The following is a 21,023-nucleotide window of genomic DNA, read 5'->3' as shown; positions in this document are numbered from 1 at the left end:
ACGCAGGTCCGAAGTGACAGTACTTGACCCCAGGCAGTCTGACTCCAGAGCACGAACTCTCCACTCTCTCTGTCATCTCTGTCTTTCCCTCTGACTTTCTCTTTCTTTCTCTCCCTGTTTTCTTTCCCCCCTCTTCCTCCTTCCTCTTTCCCAGGTGTGGTTTGATGTATGGATTTTGATGGCTTTTAAGTGCCTTATGACACAGATTATAGAACTTAATATTTATAGCTAGGATCAACAGTGAAAAAAAAGAAATTTATTTCTTTCATTAAAAAATGAAAACAATTCAGGTCTGGTGTTCTGAAGAATGAATAGTCCCCTTCTGTCTTCTAGTCTTCTATCTTTAATATTCAGTTTCCATTCTCAGCATCCTAAAATGGCTGCTAGGGCTCCAGCCATCTCATGCATAAGAAGCAGGAAAGAGCAAGAATTAGGGCAAGCTCATTTTCAGGTTGTTCCACCCAAGAAAGCCTGTTAATATTTATTGGCCAACTCTTCTTTTTTTTTATTATATGCTCTTTTTTTATTTTAATATTTTTACTGTAAAAATTTAACATACAAATATATATTATTTTTTATTCAACATAACAACATACAAACACAAACATTCTTATCATATGATCATTCTATTCTTGATATATAATCAGTAACTCACAATATCATCACATAGTTGTATATTCATCATCAGATCACTTAGAACATTTGCATCAATTCAGAAAAAGAAATAAAAAGAAAACAGAAAAAAGATTCATACATACCATACTCCTTACTCCTCCCTTTCATTAATCACTAGCATTTCAATCTACTAAATTTATTTTAACATTTGTTCCCCCTATTATTTATTTATTTTCAATCCATATGTTTTACTCGCCTGTCGATAAGGTAGATAAAAGGAGCATCAGACACAAGGTTTTCACAATCACACAATCACACTGTAAATGTTCATACTGAGACACTGCTCAACAGTTTCAGGTACTTCCCTCTAGCCACTCCAATATACCATAAACTAAAAAGGGGTATCTATATAGTGCATAAGAATAACCTTCGAGGATAACCTCTCGGCTCTGTTTGAAATCTCTCAGCCACTGAAACTTTATTTTGTCTCATTTCTCTTCCCCCTTTTGGTCAAGTAGGCTTTCTCAATCTCTTGATGCCAGGTTCTGGCTTATCCCAGGCTTTCTGTCCTAAGTTGCCAGGGAGATTTACACCCCTGGAAGTCATGTCCTATGTAGGGGGGAAGGCAGTGAGTTCACATACTGAGTTGGCTTAGAGAGAGAGGCCACATCTGAGCCAGAAAAGAGTTTCTCTGGGAGTGACTCTTCGGCCTAATTTTTAGTAGGCTTAGCTTGTCCTTTGCAGGAATAAGTTTCATAGGCAAACCCCAAGACTGAGTGCTCAGCCTATTGATTTGGTTGTCCCCATGCTTGCGAGAGTATCAGGAATTCTCCAAATGGTGAAGCCGAATTTTCCCCCTTTCTCCCCATTTCCCCAAGGGAACTTTGCAAATACTTCTTTATTCACTGTTCACATCAGTCTGGGATTTAGACAAACCTACAAAATCTCATGAATTGGCCAGCTCTCAAGTCAGTATTTGGGAAATGTGTTTTTCAATCATGTGTATTTCCCAGGGGTCTGTTGCTAATAAAGGGAGGCAAGATATTGTCTAGGCAGCCAGTAGTCCCTGCTACATGAGGTTTGTAATTCACTTGGTGAGTGGAACGGGGGTAGCAAGGGGCTCCCTCCAGCTTCTGATGCAGGTTCTGTATGAGCCCTTGTTCTCTGGTTGCAAAGTGGTCTGCTGCTCTCGCATGATAGGTTAGTGGCAGGGCACTCTAGTTTGGTGAGGCAGTACTGATGGCACATCTTCTGTAAATATACCCATGCCCTCGCATTAAAGTTATTCCTTCCCTTTCTTTGATGATATAATGTCAATTTTTACCCCTAAATCCTTAATTTGTTGAGTTCTACTAAATTCTTTGAGGACAGATTAATTGGCCTGGAGTTTTTAAATCCTACCTTAAGTGACACCTATTTTGTGAACATGCCATTATATGAGTATGAAAAATACATGATCTCATTATGTTTTCTTCAATCTGTCTAACTTCTTATAGTTTAGAAGAGTGCAAAAGCATCTTCATGCACATCAGTGTGTCTGAGAATTCTGTGGGTTATCAGAATGCCGGTGCATCTCAGAATTGTAATGAGATCCCTTTCAATTTGTACCTTACTCTTCTTTTGCTTCATCTGAACTCCTACTATTTGAAACAATTACTCATTGAAAGTTTTATAAATTGAACAGCAATCACTTTTTTCTTTAGCCCTGACATTTTCTGTTAAAGATTTTTCCTGATTCATTGCTGCATGACTAAATGAACTGGTATAAGGTTACCAAATTTTTGTTTTCTTTTATGCTACAACACTCATAGTTCCAGTGTGATTTCAAAACTCCAACGTACAGCATTCAATATTGTGCACTTTAGAACATTCACTGGCGCCATCAGTGGCCTGCTTTACAATAATAGTGATTATAATAATATCAAAATTTTTGTGTGATATTGCTGAATGAATAACACTACTAATAAGAAAATTTTGCCTCTGCAATTTTACTCGCAGTAAATGACCACTAGTCATTGAGTTGTTCCTTTTTACAAAATATAATTTTACTACAGCCTCTAGGAGAGAGGACATTCAGCTTTAAAATCTGTCCCTGGTCTCTCTCTTTTTGTGTGTGTGTCACCCAATTTGAAAGTAAATTAAATAAATCACGGCAATGAACCAAGGCTTTACAGTTTCTATTGGGGAAAGATATAACAGAAAATTTCTTGAATGTCTGTTGGGTTTTAGGCAAGCCTCAGTCACGGGAGGTAAGAACTTCCCTTGCTCCTATATCAGGCTTCATTGTAAGTGAGTGCTGTAGACTTATTCTTCCCTCATAGCCCTTAGGTTTTATATCATGTATTTGTCAAGCAGTGATGTATGTCTTCCAACAGAAGGCTTATGTTACATTTAAACCATGCATCCCTGGACCCTGTCTTTTTAACCCCCATGGAATCCTTAACAGGCGGCGTGAAGTGCTGACCTACTAGGAAACTCATTTTATTTGGCCTTCACAGTGGTGTGTGTGTTTGATTTCAATTTGTATCAAAATAATAATAATAATAATAAATAGGAATCCACATACATATCCGGGTATCTCAGAAATCAGAAGATCTGGTTACATTGAACCCAGACTCCACCATGGTACCATCTGGAAGGAGCTGAGTGATGGCTGTCCTCTTTGGACAGGACCTGTTCCGCACTATCATGGACACTGAGCACAAATGTCAATCACTGCTCATTGTTGTGTGTTCACTTATTTTCCTTATCACAGAGATGTGTTTCTGTTTTCATCCATGTCTGTGTCAAAGGTGAAAGAACAGGAGTTAGATTGGGCAGACTGTATTTAAATGAGAGAGAGAGAGAAAGAGAAGAAGAAAGAGGGAGAGGGAGAGAGCATATATCTCTGACAAAGTGAAGAATAATTCTGTTTCACAAGTAAATAGTGGCCCACTAACTTCCTTTCTGCCTTGATCTCTTAAATTTCACGTTCCCTTATTTTTCTTTCTGCCTTGATCCTTGAATTTTACTTGAATTTCAACCTCTGATATGATTGCTTCTACAGCAGACTGTTTTTTTACCAAGAATGACCACAATAAATAAAGCCTCCCTGTGCTCTTCTGGAGCCTTGCCACTCCTGCATATAAGAGGAGTCTGCATCTTCTTCTCTTGACCCTGGGCAGGGTTTTATGATGGCGTCAGTAAATAGACTTGACTTCAAAAGCCAGGCTGAAATAGCCCATGTTGCTCTCTACACTGGTCCTCCCTATCAGTGCATTTCGTTGGGAGGAAGCCCAAGCCAATGGAGAGGCCACATGGGCATGTTCAGCTGCCATCCCAGGCTGTGGCCAGAATGAAATGTGAGGCGCATGAGTGATTCCAGCTCCCACACATGAAGTCACCCCTAGCCTTTGGACCTTCCCAACTGAGGCCCCAGAGATTGTGTAACAGTGATAAATTGTTCCCTGCCTTGCCCTGTTTGAATCATTGACCTGTTGAATCTGTGAGCACAATAAATGGTGGGTTTACACTGCTGAGTTTGGGACATCTTGTTAAGTGGCATTAGATAACTAGAGCAACTCTTTCTGTGAAATCTCTAAGTGGTCATTCGTCTATTGGATTTTTCCCTCAATAAAACCTGACTGTTTACAGGAGACAGAAAAAGAGAGTGCTTGACTGGACATTGCTATGTTTACATTTTACGTTTTAAACAAACAGAAAAAAACTGTCAGCACCTTACCTATTGTTTGAAATAAGCATTTCTCTATAACACTCAGGTTCCATGCCCTACAGGGGCCGATATTACAAAACACCTGACAAACAGAGAGATTCCAGACAACAGTAGCCAGCAATACACTGGAAAAGTTCCTTGCAATCATTTCACTCTCAACGATGAAGAAGATTGCTTTAAGGCACTGAATTGGATAAAAAACAACTCCATCACTACTGAAGGTAAGCATGTTGCTACTGTGTGTCTTCCAAATAGAGTTGTATTTTTATAATGAGTCTCATTCTTCATCTAGTTCTTGTATATAATTAGTGCCTAATTAATTCCAACCAAATCATTCATCTGTCATGCTTTGTTTTCCAGATTAATTTACAACTTGTTGTCATTTTTGGATACCCAGCATGTTTGCTGGGGGCAAGAAAAAGGCTTGAGATAGCTTAATTATCTATAATTATTTTATTACACAAAATGAATATCCAAAGAGCAAAGCATGGCTAAAATCATTAACTAATTAAAGAATAATTTAATAAGCAAGCATATCTAGCAATTATATGGAAAATATGTCTCTTTATTTGTGAAGCTGAAAAGACCTAGGAAAAACAGAAAGGTCTACATCAGCAATGCTCTTTTCATCTTTTCACAATCCATTGTTCTCTTTCTCAGTGAAGCCTGTACAGTCTCCCCCACAAACGGACAATTTGAGTTGCATGCCATTTCTTCAGTCAAAATGACAAAGTAAAACATTTATCCAAATGGTTCTGCCACTCAAAAGTGTTTTCCCAAGTAACTTCCTCTCTATTGCTTATATTTCATTGAAATTGTTTGAAAATTAAAACAACCAGAATAGAGCCTGGTTACATACTTGTCTTTCATTAAAACCCAGAAGTCAGGTTCTTCAGATAATTTAAGGCAACCCCTCTGTTTTACCTAAAGCTTAGGGAAGGTCACTGACTTGGCCACATTCACAACTACCTTTTGGCAGGCTGGGATTCCAACCTAGACCTTTGATTCAGTGTGTAAAAGTAAAGATAATTACTAATAGTTTCTTCTGATTTTTAGGTATTAGGTAACTTTTTTTTGTCAAGTTACTGAATTTAATACATTAAAAGTTACTAATTTACTACATTATAAGTCAATTATAGATATCAAATTCCATTTGATATATTGCTGGACTAGATTTGCTAATAGTTTATAGAATATTTGTGTCTAAATTCTTAAAATGAGATTAGCCTCTAGTTTTCTTTTTTATGCTTTATTTGTCAGATGTTTGGAATCAAGGGTACAGCATCCTCATAAAGAATTTCCAGAAGATTTCTATATTTTTTCAGGGTCTGAAATACTTTGTATAACCTGAAGGTTTGACATGAATCACCTATAAAACCAACTGGGCCTGGAACCTTAGGACAGAGATGAGATATATAGACATACATAAGGAATCTACTTTTAAAATTCATTATAACATGTTTTTGTATTTGCATTAGAACTTGTCATTATTTTCAGTTTTACATCTATATATGTTTAAACCTATTTTACCATTTTAGTCTTTCTTTAATCATTGCTCCAGGACCTACACAGATTAAAGAATTCTCTAATCCAGGGCTCAGCAAACCGTTTTCTGTAGAGGGCCACTTAGTAAATGTTTTTGATTTTGCAAACTGGACAGTCCTTGTCCTAACAACTCAACTCTGCCATTGTAGCAAGAAAGTAGTCATAGACAATACACAAATAAATGGGTATGGCTCTGTTCCAATAAAACTTTATTTACAAAAATTAGGCAATGAGCTATAGCTTGCAGAACTCTGCTTTAATCCATGGAATTTGTGGCAAATCATTTTTAGCTCTTGAAGAGTAAACTTCAACATGTAGCTGAAGCTCACTGAAAACATGAAAGCCAAACGTTCCATACAGAAGCACCGAATCTTAGGACTATAGCAAATCCTGTTAGAGTGCAATGTCTTAACTTTTATCTGTTGGCTGCTTTGGGTTTTTGGACTGACAAGCACGTTAACCAAGAAAGGGGCCATCCGAGTTCTTAAGGGTGAATGTTGATGGTGGTAAATTTAGAAATTCCAAAGCAAGAAACACTACGTGGTCTCCTTCAGGTGCCTTCTCTTTTATCCTCTTCATTTTCAAGTGGGGCAAGCACTTCAGCACCATCTTACTGACTTGACTAGTTGTCAAAGATGATAATGTTCTGATGCCCATTTAAGGGAAGTACTTCTGCAAGATTTAGGAGAAGCTCCTGAAAGTCATCACATACAAGCTCCTCTGGGTGCTTGCTTTTGTCCACTGAACAGCCAGGATAAGAAGTATATAGAAATTAATTTCTTGTTTTCAATGTAGGGTATTTTACCAAGGTCCAGTGTTTAGTGACTCCCCAGACTCCCCAGGCACCTCTGAAATGCTCCCAATGCTTAGACTTCTGGTAGCAGGGCTCCAGAAGACCTGGGAGAAACCCAACCCCACCAGGTTAATTTAACTCCATGTAATGGCCCTTTTCAAATGATGTTTCTTGAAAGAAAAGTTAGGAGGAAAAATATTAGTCTCCTGTCTTAAGGAAACCCTTTCTCTTTGTAGCCTTTCCATAATTAGAGTTATAATCAGATATGAATTTGATTAGTCTTGTGCAGATTCTATTCTTTCCCCTTTTTTCTGATCCTTTTCTTCAATCTTCTATCCTCCCCTCCCTCCCAAGCCCTCCACCCCCACAATGCAGCATCACTGATGACACTCCAAATCCCAGAACAAACAGGGCTTAGGATCATCACCTCTTGAAGTGGCAGAAAGCCCACCCACATCCAGGGGACAAGAAACAAGGACAGGCAGAATTACACCTATGGGGGCTTCCAGGGAAACTCAGCACAGAGTGGAACCTGCCAGGGCAGCCAACTAGAAAAGATGGCTTCAAGCTGGTGCCTCCCAGATATACCGTGGGCTTCTCTGGCAAGCTACAGCGCGTTTAGTGCTAAAGGAGGGCAGTCCTCATTGAAATATACATCCATGCCAAATCACTGGGTCGCCTTCATGCTCTCTGTCTCCTAACTGAGACTTGGGTGTAAACTCATGTTTCATCACTTTGCTTTCCAGGCCCTTTTAACACTGTGGGAAACCTGATGGGCTTTCCACAACTGCATTTTGGAAAGGAAATAGTCATTACAGCATTGTTTCTGAGACATCCAGAACATCATAGTTTGCAGAAGCTCCGGGCCATTTCTTTGATAACATGGCTTTGATTTTTCTCAGTTATTTGTGCCCAGTGCAGTGCTTGGTATATAGCAAATGCTCAATGAAGGGTTCTGTGAGTGTAAATGAATACAATTCAGAATGTCACTCTCCTTCCCCCACCCCCCTCATCCCCTACTATGGTGAGTTCTATCAAAATATTACGCATTCGACTTAACCTGGAAATTGATGACCAACTGTGATGAAGACTGGAGGACCCTTGGATGAAATTGATAGTATTCTTTAAAAGTACTTTGCCTTTAACAAGAGTGATAACATGCTGGCCAAATTGGATGAGCCAAGGTGTTCATCCCGGATAATGGCATACTTCAGGTTCTAAAGTCAGATGACCCAGAGAAGAGGACTCTAAGGGCCTGCCATTCTCTCAAGCAAGTTTCTCAACCCCTCCGGGTCTCAGAGTCTGGAGAATATCCTCCTCATATGCATTGCTCTGAGGAGCAAATGAGATATGACATGCTATTCTAGTTTGCTAGCTTCCAGAATGCAATATACCAGAAACAGAATGGCTTTTAAAAAGGGGAATTTAATACATTGCTAGTTTATAATTTGAAGGCCGAGCAAATGTCCCAATTAAAGCAAGTCTATAGAAATGTCCAATCAAAGGCATCCAGGGAAAGATACCTTGGTTCAAGGAGGCGAACACAGAGTTTCTCTCTCATCTGGAAAGGCACATGATGAGCACGGTCAGGGTTTCTCTCTCATCTGGAAGGGCACATTGAGCATGGCATCATCTGCTAGCTTCTTCTCCTGGCTTCCTGTTTCAAGAAGCTCCCCGGGAGGCATGTTCCTTCTTCATCTCCAAACGTCATTGGCTGGTGGACTCTGCTTCTCATGGCTATGTTGTTCTGCTCTGCTCTCTCTGAATCTCTCTCTTTCTCCAAAATGTTTCCTTTTTTATAGGACTCCAGAAACTAATCAAGACCCACCCAAATGGGTGAAGACACGCCTCCATCTAATCCAGTTTAACAACCATTCTTGATTAAATCACATAAGAAATGGCTGCCTTTACAAAATGGGATTAGGATTAAAACATGGCTTTTCTAGGGTACATACATCCTTTCAAACCAGCACACGTGCCATACTCAGGAGAATGTGTCCTGTAGACATTGGCTGTTTTCAGCATCACTGTTGCTACTGCTTCATGCAAGGTGCTATGCTACATTTGAAGGCCCCCCAGAGTGCAAGCCTTAGCCCCTTCTGTCCTGCTTTCTGCACAAAAAGATGGGGCATCAGATACGCCAAGGGCCAGTGAGTCATACAGAGACACTGGAGCTTCATGAGAAGCCAGTAGGCTATGAGGGTTGGAGAAGGCTTCTCCAAAAGAGGAAGATTTGTGCTCAACCATAAAGAAGGGCAGGAGAGCAAAAGGACAGAGGCAGGGGGAGTTTGAATTGTCCAGTGGGCAAGGGGCCAACAACTTCTGCTGGGCAGACAGTTTGTGAGGCTTAGGTGAGAGAGACGCTGAGGAGGACTCTAAGTGCCAAGCCAAAGCCACTTTTTAGGGCATGGGGAAGCAGTGAAGGAGACTGAGTGGCAGGAAATGATGTATGCAACACCTCACTTTAGGAAGGTAAACTCTTCTGGCAGAGAGACAAAGACCTTGTAAAAATGGGTGAGAAGATCCCAATAATCAGATGGAGCTGGGGCTGGCCCTGGTGCAGGTGACTGCTCATTGCAGGAAATGGGCACACTTGTCCCTTCAGTGCATTCCACTGCTATTTTGGCAATAGCCACTGCTAGGTAATTATTGAATTTGAAGCAGGAGCTAGGAGTCAAGCAAGGCATGGAAAACAAGAAGAATTGCTTTCTTGCTCCTTGAAAACTCCAATGGAGCTGTCTGTTACTGGCGCTGGGCCTCCCAGTCCTTGCTTTCTCTTTATGTTACCTTAATAACACCAGAAGGAATGTGGACTTTTTTCATACTTACTTGCCTTTTGCTCCCTCAGTGCTAATTTCCCTCCTTTCTCAGTAGTTCTGGCAAGGTGGAAATATAGTTGAGGACACTGCTGCTCTCCCAAGAGTCTGAGGAAAAGTCTTGGTGTTCCTTCTGTCTCCCTGGCTCCAGCTGGGTAGCGTGTCCACCCCTGAACCTCACCCAGAATCCTGGAAATTGCAGCGCCCCTGGGCCAGGCCTGGAGCCTGGGGGAGGGCTAAATTTCCTGAAGTACAGGGTTAGGTAGGGAGGGGCTTGTTCCCTGAGGACGTCCAGGGTTTGTTCTAGAAAGACAGGTGGATTGTGGGCAGCAGCAGGGTTACTAGGAGGCAATTGTCTGTGAATTTCTACCCATCAGAAATACACACAGACACCGCCCCAAAGTGGGAGGCCACCACAATTGCTGTGTTCGCATATCTTCTCCTGCCCCACGGGAGTAAACGGTTCTGTGAGGGAGTGAGTGGGTCTGAAGGAAGTATTTCATTCTCTGGGCTCTAGAGTGTAAATTACTTGAACTATTAGAACCACCCTGGTGGCACGGAGAATAGCTGACGCCACAGGCTCAAATGCTGCTTTCAGCTGCAAACAAAACCTGGAGGGTTCTGCTGGGGCTTTCTGATGGAACTTAGCAACCTAATACATTATCACCGTTTATGGCGTTAATTGAAACTAATTGAAATTCATATGTTATTACCTCTGTACTTTCCATGAAAATGAAAAGGTGGGATGGAAATAAAGTACCAAAAAAAAAGTAATGATAAAACTGCCTTAATGGCCTGAAATGGATCAGTTGTTTTCATCTTTAGCTAAATACAGTTTACTACCTTATTAAAAGCATGTTTGTAGGAAAAGTATAACATTAAAATTCCAGTGCATGAATCACAGAATAAAGCCTTTGTTGTGTTATATCTAATCAATTCTGCCCTTTTAATTTGGCAGAACAAAATGAGACAGGTCAGGCTGACTGCTTTGCTTTTAAAAAATAAAAAGCAATTTCTTACCTACTTGCAGACATAATATGTTTTTAAAGTGAATGTTTATTTCATAATTTATTAATATTCAGTGATCCTATTTAAACTTCTTTCATTATCGGATTATTTGCCAAATATATTTATCCAGATAAAATGCCAACTAGTGTACTTTTTTAAGGTGCATGTTACATATCCATCTGCAAGTGTGGTGTTGTGGCATAAGCACTGGTTCTGAAACCAGACTCACAGTGTCTGAGTTCTGCTTGAATCACCAACTCGCTGTGTGACCTTCAGCTTGTTACTTAATCTCTCTGTGCATGGTTTTCTGGAGAAAGTAATAAAACCTACTTTATGGACCAATTATGAGGAATGATAGGTAGCCACTGGATTTTTTTTTTTTTTTTCACTTGGGCAGGCACCAGGAATCGAACCCAGTCTCGCATGGCAGGCAAGAACTCTGCCTGCTGAACCAGGGTGGCCACCCTGGATGTATTTTTTGAAGTGGAAAAAGAAAGCATAATTCTTCATTAAAATACAATGGAATAAGTAAATATATGTAGAAATCATTAAAAATACCTAACCTATAAAAAGTAGTATATGATTCTTCTTTTCTCTGGCCTTAAAATATAATGACTACAAGTAAAATTTGTATTAATATCTGTGCTCATAATTTCCAAATTTATTGCTTATTGTCTTAATATGATTGCATGGCCAGACCATCAGATCATGAAATATTTCTCTTTTCTATTTTTCACGTCACAGTTTTTTTCTTCTTGGAGGATCTTTCATTTTTACAGCATTGCATATGGTGATGAAATGGTGTCAGAGTATTCAGTTCAACAGAATAAAATTTATTTTTTAGCATTTACTAAAGTTAATTTTTGAAAGATTGTTCTATTATTCTTTGGGGTAAATCTACGATTTTTAAGTATTTAAAATATTAAGAGGAAATGTTTTATTTCCTTTTTTTTTATCAGAGCACTTGTAGGTTTACAGAAAAACCATGCCCTCCCACAAAGATATTAATGCTATATCTAGTGTAGTACCTTTGTGGCAATTGATGAAACAATACAATTATAATGTTAATTATAGCCCATAGTTCACATAAGGGTTCACTCTTTGTGTTGTACAGTTCTATGGGATTTTGTTTTTTATTTTTATTCTGGCAACATATATGTAATCTAAAATTTCCCATTTATCCGCTTTCAAATGTATTATCCAGTGGTGTTAATTACATTCACAACATGATTACATTCACAATATCACGCCACCTTCACTACCATCAGTTACCAAAACTTTTCCATCACCACAAACAAATTCTGTATTCGTTAGGCATTAACTTCCTACTTCCCATGCCCCACCAGTCAGTCTTCTGGTAACCTGCATTCCAGCTTCTGACTTTATGAATTTGTATATAGTAATTATTTCATATAAATGAGATCATACAACATTTTTCCTTTTGTGTCAGGCTTATTTCACTCAACATGGTGTTTTCAAGGTTCATCCATGTTGCTGCATGTATCATAACTTCATTCCTTTTTGGCTGAATATTCCATGCTGTGTATACACCACATCTTGTTTCTCCTTTCATCTGTTGGTGGATACTTGGACTCCTTCTACCTTTGGGCAATAATGTCACTGTGAATACCCATGTGCAAATTATCTGTTTGAGTTCCTGCTTTCAATTCATTTGGGTATATACCTAGAAATGGAATTGCTGAGTCATATGGTAATTATATGCTTACCTTTCTTCGGAATTGCTAATGTTTTCCACAATGGAAGCACAAGTTTACACTCCCATCAACAAAATGTATGAGAGTTTATATTTCTTCATATGGTCTCCAATAGTCGTTATTTTCTGTTTGTTTTTTTTTTTATAGTAGCCGTTCTAGTGGGTGTGAGGTGGTATCTTATTGTGGTTTTTATTTGCATTTCCCTGAGGATGAATTCAGGCTTTGAACATCTTTTCATGTGCTTTTTGGCCACTTGTATATCTTCTTTGGAGGAATATCTATTTAAGTATTTGGCCCATTTTTTTAATTGATTAGTTTTCTTGTTGTTGAATTGTAGGAGTTCTTCATATATTCTGGATTTTACACCCTTATCAGATATAGGGTTTCCAAATAGTTTCTCCCATTCTGTATGTTGACTTTTTACTTTCTTGATAGATTCCTTTGATACGCAAAAGTTTTTCACTTTGAAGAGTCCCATTTAACTATTTTTTCTTTTATTCTACTTGCTTTTGGTGTAAAGTATAAGAAACTGTTGCCTAACACAAATCTTGAAGATGTTTCCCCATGTTTTAGCTAAAAGTTTTATAGTTTTTGTTCTTATCTTTAGATATTTGATCCATTTTGAATTAATTTTTGTATATAATATGAAGTAAGGGTACGCCTTCATTCTTCTGTATATGGTATCTAGTTTTACCAAAACCATTTGTTGAAGAGATTATTCTTTTCTCATTGAGTTGACTTGACACCTTTGTCAAAAATCAATTGGCCATAAAAATAAACAAAAGGGACTAAGTGTGTTTAGCTTACTTTGTTGTAGATATGGTTAAATATGAAATATTTCTATTTTTATTGTTTTTGTACTGATCTACAATATGTATTTGTTTAAAACATTACTGGAAAGCTTAGGTATGATAGTATAGCAATTTAAAGAGATTGTTCAATTTTAATAGAAAACATTGTATTTTATATCTTAAAGTAATCTGTTTAAAACATGTGACATTAGCAGCCACAGCCTGATCTTTAAAACAATAAACAAAAATAATTTAGTTTGGCTTACTAAATATATACTTCAAGTAGATTATCTGTCAATATTATTCTTTTAAACATATATATACCAAGATTCAGTTTCACAGACCACAGCTTAAATTCTCTGAAGCTTTCAGCATACTCTGTTTCCGAAAAAACATTGAAATTTAAATGTACCATGTGTACAATTCTCCACTAATCTATTGAATACTATTGTTCCTTTTGCACATTGATTTCAGCATTTCCTTTCCATTACCACCCTAGTAAAAACCCTGTTATAATATTGTTGCAAAAAACAAAGAATACAAGATTAAAACTGATACAGTGAAAGATACACCATTGTAATCAGTGTAATATAGTTAAATTCATGGTTTTAAGGTTTACTATGCTTGTTTTATAAATGACTACTTGGCTTATATATTCCTAATAAAATGTTCAAGTACAAAAATATGAGAATAAGTTGGCCATAGATGTGAGGGTTTATTTCTGGACTGTCAATTCAATTCCATCCACCTGTATGTCTGTCCTTAGAACAGTAACATGCTGTTTTGATTATTGTAGCTTTGTAGTAAGTTTTCAAATCTGAAAGTTTGAGTCCTCTAACTTTCTTCTTTTTCAAGATGGTTTTGGCTATTCAGGGCCTATTCTAGTTTGCTAGCTGCCAGAATGCAATATACCAGAAATGGAACAGCTTTTAAAAAGGGGAATTTAATAAATTATAAATTTACAGTTCTAAGGCTGTGAAGTTGTCCAAATTAAAACAAGTCTATAGAAATGTTCAATCTAAGGCATCCAGGGAAAGATACCTTGGTTCAAGAAGGCTGATGATGTTCAGGGTTTCTCTCTCAAGTGGAAAGGCACAAGGAGAACATGTTCAGGGTTTCTCTCTCATCTGGAAAGGCACATGGTGATTCCAGTAAACTAATCAAGACCCACCTGAATGGTTGGAATCACATCTCCATCTAATCAAGTTTAATACCCACAATTGATCAAGTCACATCTCCATGGAGATAATCTAATCAAGCTTTCACCATGCAGTGCTAGATAAGGGTTAAGAGAAACGTTTGCTTCCACAGGATTAGATTAGGATTAGAACATGACTTTTCTAGGGTACATAAGCCCTTTCAAACCAGTGCAAATGGTTATAGTTTTCCATATATAAGTCCTTTACAACCTTGGTTAAATTTATTCCTAATATTTGATTCCTTTAGTTGCTATTATAAATGGAATTGTTTCCTTTATTTCCTCTTCAGATTGACCATTACTAGTGTATAGAAACACCACTGATTGTTGTGGTGTTGATCTTGTTCCCTACCACTTTGCTGAATTGTACCCTACCACTTTGTTGAATTTGTTTATTATCTCCAGTAGTTCTGTTGTAGATTTTTCAGGATTTACTGTATATATCATGTCACCTACAAATAGGGATATCACCTACAAATAGGGTATCCAATTTGGATACCTTTTATTTCTTTTTCTTGCCTACTTGCTCTGGCTAGAACTTCAGGTACAAGGCTGAATAACAATGGTGACAGTGGGCATCCTTGTCTTGTTCTTGATATTAGAGTGAAAATTTTCAGTCTTTCACCACTGAGTACGAAGTTAGCAGTGGGTTTTTCATATATGCCCTTTATCATGTTGAGGAAGCTTCCTTCTATTCCTAATTTTCTACATGTTTTATCAAAAAGGAGTGCTGGACTTTGTCAAATACCTTTTCTGCATCAACTGAGATGACCATATGGGCTTTTTTTCCTTTATCCTATTAAAGTGGTATGTTACATTAATTGATATTCTTATGTTGAACCACCTTGCATACCTGGTTCAGTTTGCTAGTATTTTGTTGAGGATTTTGCATCTATAGTCATGAGGCATATTGGTCTGTAATTTTGTTTCCTTGTGATTTCTTTGTTTGGTTTTGGTATTAGGGTGATGCTGACCTCATGGAATGAATTGAGAAATGTCTTGACTCTTCTGTTTTTTGAAAAATTTGAATAGGATTGGTGTTCATTCTTCTTTGAACATTTGGTAGAATTTACCACTGAAGCCATTGGGTCCTGAGCTTTCCCTTCGGGAGAGAGTTCTGAATACTAATTCAATTTCTTTACTTGCTATTGACCTGTTGAGATCTATTTCTTTTTGAGTCACTTTTGGTAGTTTGCGTGTTTCTGAGAATTTCCCCATCTCATCTAAGTAATCTGATTCATTGGTATAATGTTTCATAATATTTTCTAACGAAAACAAATAGTCCAGTGCAAAATAAGAGCAAAAACAAACCAAAACACCTTTCACAGTCTTTGCAAATTGGCACCGTATTAGCTGGTCCTCTCCTTCAGAGTTTAGCCCTTCTGCCAGAAGATTAGCCTGAGGCAAATGTGCAGGATCCTCTCTCTCCTTCTGAGTATGATCCTGTCCTGAGCATGTGCTCATGGCTTAGGATTCCTCTGCTAAAGAGATCTAAATAGCCCCTCTAGTCCCTTTGAAATAGTCTTTTCTCCCACTTCTGAACGATCTATTGTATGTCTTGAATCTGATAATCCTTTGCCCCATGCTATTTTGATTTGATTGTTTCTTAAACTGCTCTTAACTGTCCACCCAGCTACTTCTGCCTATGGGGAAAGTTTTGGGAAGTCAGCCAGAGATTAATGTGTTTATTCAGTCCTTTAGGCTGCTACCGAGCAGATTGGCACCTATGTACAGAAGCCTCAGTATGCACATAAGGTTCCTCTGCTCCCTCTGGAACAGGGCCAGGGACCCACAATGAGAGCACAAGCTGGCTCCACCCTCAGCCAAGAAGGGGCCAGCAAGGATACCACCAGCTTCTCCTACTGTTTTTAAGTTGTGTTTTCTTGATTTGGCACTCACCCTGTAACAGCAACCCTTGAACTGCTTCCTGGAGCTCTGAGAAAGAAGGTGCTACTAGTTTTTGTTAGTTGGTTCAACAGTTCTATGGGGGAATGGAGCCCTGGAGTATCCTATGTCACCATCTTGGTCAACTGGAAGTCCTATATTTTATTGTTTGAACTTAATAAGGAGATCGCCTTAGCATTTCATTTCTATAAAGTCATTTTACATTTAAATGTTGGTGAGTTTTCCAATTCTTGAGGCTCTTACATACTTCTTCCCCCCATCCCTATATATATAAATGTAGGAATTTCTGCGTTATAGTTGACGTTTTATAGTGTGAGTGCCTTGTTTTGGTATTCACAATCAAAGCTGGTAGTATATTCATTTACACCTTCAATGAATATGTATCAAAAAACAATGATTGCCCTTCTGTTTATGCCAAGATTTAAAATGGCAAAATCTTAATGCTTTTTCAACCTGAGGTGTGGAATTGATAGTTCCCTGGGGATCTGATTTGAATCATTGCCTCTCTTTCTTCTCCACTTGGCTGTCCACACTGAAGCCTCCTCTTCCCTCTTGGGAGCAACCTTGCACAGTTTTTCAAAGGCTGCTGCAATTTAGAAGTGAGAAAATGATTTAGTGCTCCTTCTTGCCAACTTCAATGTTATACACTTTCACACAGCTGCCTTATTTTATTAATTTTGGTGGGTGGGGGGCGGAGGGGAACAGTGCGTGGTCCTGGAATTGAACATGGGTCTCCCACGTGGAAGGTGAGCATTCCACCACTGAACCACCTGTGCACCCTGAGTTGCCTTATTTTAAATGGCTGCCTCTTTAAATACTGCTTCCCCTTTCATATCTATAACCTTACCAATGGTTCAGTTCCAAAAAGGACCAATAAAGATTGGTCTCCTATGAAAACCACTGTGGTTATATCTCATTATTCTTTATTGAAAATCAACCAGAGCATTCTAATCATCAGTTATCATTTGCCATTTCAAAGTAGAGCTGTCCATTTTACCTCTGTCACCTGTTAGATGAAGTGCAAAAGAATGGTGGTAATTAAATAAATTGGTTAAATAAGCCAAGCTGGAAAAAGACAATGACCGGATCTTTTAGCACAAAACTTAGTCACCGAAAATCCTCAGCTTTCCCACTCTATTTCTTCCATATATGTATAGAAACTTCAAAAGAAATTGTGCTATATCTCGATTATGCAAAGGTGCCCCTGTGTTGTGTTACTGACTTCTAAATATTTGCAAGGACACTGTTTTGGTTTGTTATATGCTGCTGGAATGCAATATACCAGAAATAGAAAGACTTTTAAAAGGAGAATTTATTAAGTTACATGTTTACAGTTTTAAGGCCATAAAAATTTCTAAATTAAGGCATCCAAAGAAAGATACCTTGATTCGAGGAAGGTTGATGTTTGTCACACGGGAAGTCACATAGCTGATGTCTGCTGGTCCTTGTCCTGGTTCCTTGCTTCCAGCTTCTGATGTCACTAGTTTCCTCTCTAAGCATCTGTGGACCTTCACTAGCTCCTCCAAGACACAACTCTGAGTTCTGACTTGGTTAGCTTCTCATAAGAAGGCACATGGCGATGTCTGCTGGTTCTGCCCATGTCTAGGTGTCTGATCTCTATATTGGCACCCCAAGCATCTCCAAATGTCCATGTCTCTGTCAGTTCTGAAGCAGCTGTTCTCCAAGCATCTGCATCTGAGGTTTCTCCAGAAGCTTTCCCCCTTTTAAAGGACTTTAGTAAACTAATCAAGGACAAACCTTGAATGGGCACAATGGGCACAATCAGGCACGCCACTTCTCCATTGAAAATAATCCAATCAAAAGGTCCCACCTACAACTGGATGCATCAGTCTCCATGAAAACAATCTAATAAAAGATTTCCACCTTAAACAATAGATCTGGCCCCACAGGATTGGGTTAAGAAAGAAAACATGGCTTTTTTGGGGTACATAACAATTTCAAACCAACACAGACCCCATGAGTTATAAAGGATCTAAGTTATGACAATATATCAAAATTCATTTTTCACTAAATGAATTTTGTTGGCTTATTAAAAGCATGCTATTAATTAACATATGACATGGGTCATATGTTGTGACCTGGGGCTGTTGTTGTGACCTGGGGCTTGCCTCACCCAGGCAGTGGGCTTGGCTGCATCAGTCACTTAGCTCGTCAGTCTCTGGGCTTGGCTGCATCAACAGCACCACCACCTCTATACACACTCTTGCATGTCATAGTATTCCTCCTTCCAACATTGATTATTCACTTACTGTTCAGTTAATCCCACCCCAGTCAGCCACTTTCTTTTACCTCCCTTTACACTCTTACTCCCTTCTCTTACCAAGCAATAGGAGAAAATCTCTTTCTCCAAGGCTTTCTCTGACTCTGTTCTCTCTCTCTCTGCCCACCGCATTTCCTTTCTCTATTTTCTTCCCCATCTTCCATCCTAGATTTAGGAAAAGCTGACTTAACCATTGCAGCCAAATATTTATACAACTGCTAGCTGCCATATAAGAAATAAAAAAGTCATATGATCTGGAGTCAAATTTACATTAATAAAGAACAATTCTCAAACCCTAAAAACTCCCAGAAGTCCCACCAGCATCTCCACAAACATGTTCTTCTTCTTACTCAACATCTGCTTGCCTTAAAAAGCACATTAATGATGCTATTTCTTGTTTCCCTGGGTTTAAACACTATCTGTATGGCAGGAGTATTATTTTATATGTCATAGTATAGATGCACACAATTTTATCTACATTTGGGATTAGGTAGGATTTTGTGACCTGGACTGGAAACCTAGTCACTAGGTTCAACATTGTTAAGGGGACATATTTCTATTTTACAAATCTCAGGTATACTGCCCATTTCTTGGTTGGATATTTTCTGTAGTGCCAACTTAATAGTGAATACCAAGTAGCAGTATGCAGTACAAAATCTGGCGACAGTGAGGTTATTCTGTGATAAATATTTCGAGGGCACAAAAGTATGGCCCAGTTAGCAAGGAAGAAGGCTGAAAGTCAGCAAGGTGATGAACTTCAGATGTTCATTTGTGCATCCAGTCAGTAAATCCTTATGGTACAACTACTGTAGACCAGGCATGGGGCCAGGCTCTAGGGACATCATGGTGGAAAGGTCGAGCATGGAGCGCAGAGTCCAAAGGCACCATCTTCCAAATAAGCTTAGGATTGTAGACCACGGCAGATGCTGGGAATTTCCAGAAAGAATGCCCTAACCACATGCCTACTGGGGTCTCCCCCAAAGGAGGCTGTACCATCTGCTAAGACCCAGTCACAAGTACTAGGTAGGCTGTGGTGGTTCAAAAGCACTAGTTTCAGTCCAACCAGCATAATAACCTGACTCCGATAAATATAAGCAATCATATTTTTAGACCTAGGTTCATTTGTTCCAATATCAACAATCAAAATCTATGTCTACTAGTTTTCTCTGGGTGAGTGTGTTAGTCAGGGCTCTTTTTAGAAACAGAACCAACAGGATAGATCTGTAAATATGAGATTTATAAAGGTGTCTCATGCAACCATGGGAATGGAAGAGCCCAAAATCCGTAGGGCAGGCTGTGAAGCTGGCGACTCTGATGAAGGGTCTGACAAACTCCAGAGGAGAGGCCTGCTCACTGAAGAAGCAGTGAAAGAGTCTCTCTTCTCTCTTAAAAGCCTTCAACTGATTGAATCACCTCATTTGTGGAAGACATGCCTTAGTTCATTGCAGATGTAATCAGCCACAGATGCAATCAACTGACTGATGATTCAGTACACCAGCCTTCCAGTTTATCAACCAGCTACAAAATATCCTTGCAGCAATAGTCAGATCAGTGCTTGCCTGACCAGACAACTGGGCATAATCATTTGGCCAAGTTGACACCAGAACCTAACCATCAAAGTCCATCCCTTGTCAGCTTGGCAGCTATACACATCACCTTGAAACATGCTTAATTTCAAAATAGAACACAATAATATACATATGTTTCACCTAACAATACTCAGCTGTCCTGCTTACAACTGGAAACGCAATATATCCCTCCAGAATAGGCTGCAAGCAAGTCCTTAGGTAACATTCACTCTTAATCTTCATATATCCCATGACTTAAATACTATAACATGAACAATACAACTTATGTCATATGATAAGAGGAGAATGAGATATTTACTTATGTTCAAATGCAAATATTCTCATAACAAAATGGGGAGGAAATATTTATACAATCACAGTCCTCATTTCTGTAACTGGTCAGGTGGTCTTAGTTCATATTTATCATTATCTTCTACTACACTTCAGCTGGCCATGGTTTCAGCTTTGCCCGATGGGGTGACACAGACCTTCATTCCTGAAATTTCTGTGCCATTGGTAGCCCTGCCTGGATTGGATTGTTGCTTTTTCCATTGACTTTAATCATAAGGCATGGTAGTACTAAGAGATGCCCTAGAGGATCTCCTGTATTCCAGGAAAACTCTTCTTTACCTCCACTGTGTAGTTGCAGTCCTAGTTCCCCTTGATAGTCAGGATCAAACATCCCAGACAAAATAGTAATCCCCTTTCATGCCTGTTGATTTGGTGGCATGGGAAGCCTAAGTGACCAGGTGGCAGTCTTAATTTCCAGTTCAATAAAATCATTGTTGTGTCTCCTGAAGGAGCACTGCTCCTTTTGGAACTAAGACCTTTAGACCAGCAGAGCTTAAGGTTTCAAGGACAGGAAGCAAAAATTTTCCCAGTGGATCACTAGGGGTGATAGTGAGTGGTGCCACTCCCATTTCCACCCCTTGATTCCTGGACCCGTGAATCCTGATTATGGAAGAAACAGCACCATAGAATGAACACTGATTCAGAGCAAACACAGCCTCCTAGAGAACATTGCCCCAGCCCTCCAAGGTATTGCCACCTAGCTGGCACCGTAATTGGGTTTTCAA

At 39.0% G+C, this 21,023-nt stretch overlaps 1 protein-coding gene across 9 annotated transcripts in view; it reads left to right on the top strand.

Moving 5' to 3' along the window:
- CFAP61 (cilia and flagella associated protein 61) overlaps positions 1 to 21,023 on the top strand; it is a 355,256-nt gene that overhangs the window by 190,334 nt on the left and 143,899 nt on the right. For all 9 annotated transcript variants that reach the window (XR_013157060.1, XM_077114804.1, XM_077114796.1 and 6 more), the window contains one exon: positions 4,374 to 4,548. Coding sequence is in view for 8 of the 9 variants with exons in the window: in XM_077114804.1 (XP_076970919.1) it covers positions 4,374 to 4,548 (175 nt within the window). In the remaining variant the exon portion in view is untranslated. The remainder of the gene's footprint in view (positions 1 to 4,373; positions 4,549 to 21,023) is intronic.

This window comes from Tamandua tetradactyla, chromosome 1 (assembly GCF_023851605.1).
Source record: "Tamandua tetradactyla isolate mTamTet1 chromosome 1, mTamTet1.pri, whole genome shotgun sequence".
In the NCBI taxonomy this organism is placed as follows: Eukaryota; Metazoa; Chordata; class Mammalia; order Pilosa; family Myrmecophagidae; genus Tamandua; species Tamandua tetradactyla.
Note: the sequence above shows the minus strand (reverse complement) of the source record. Positions and strands in the feature narration are given on the sequence as shown.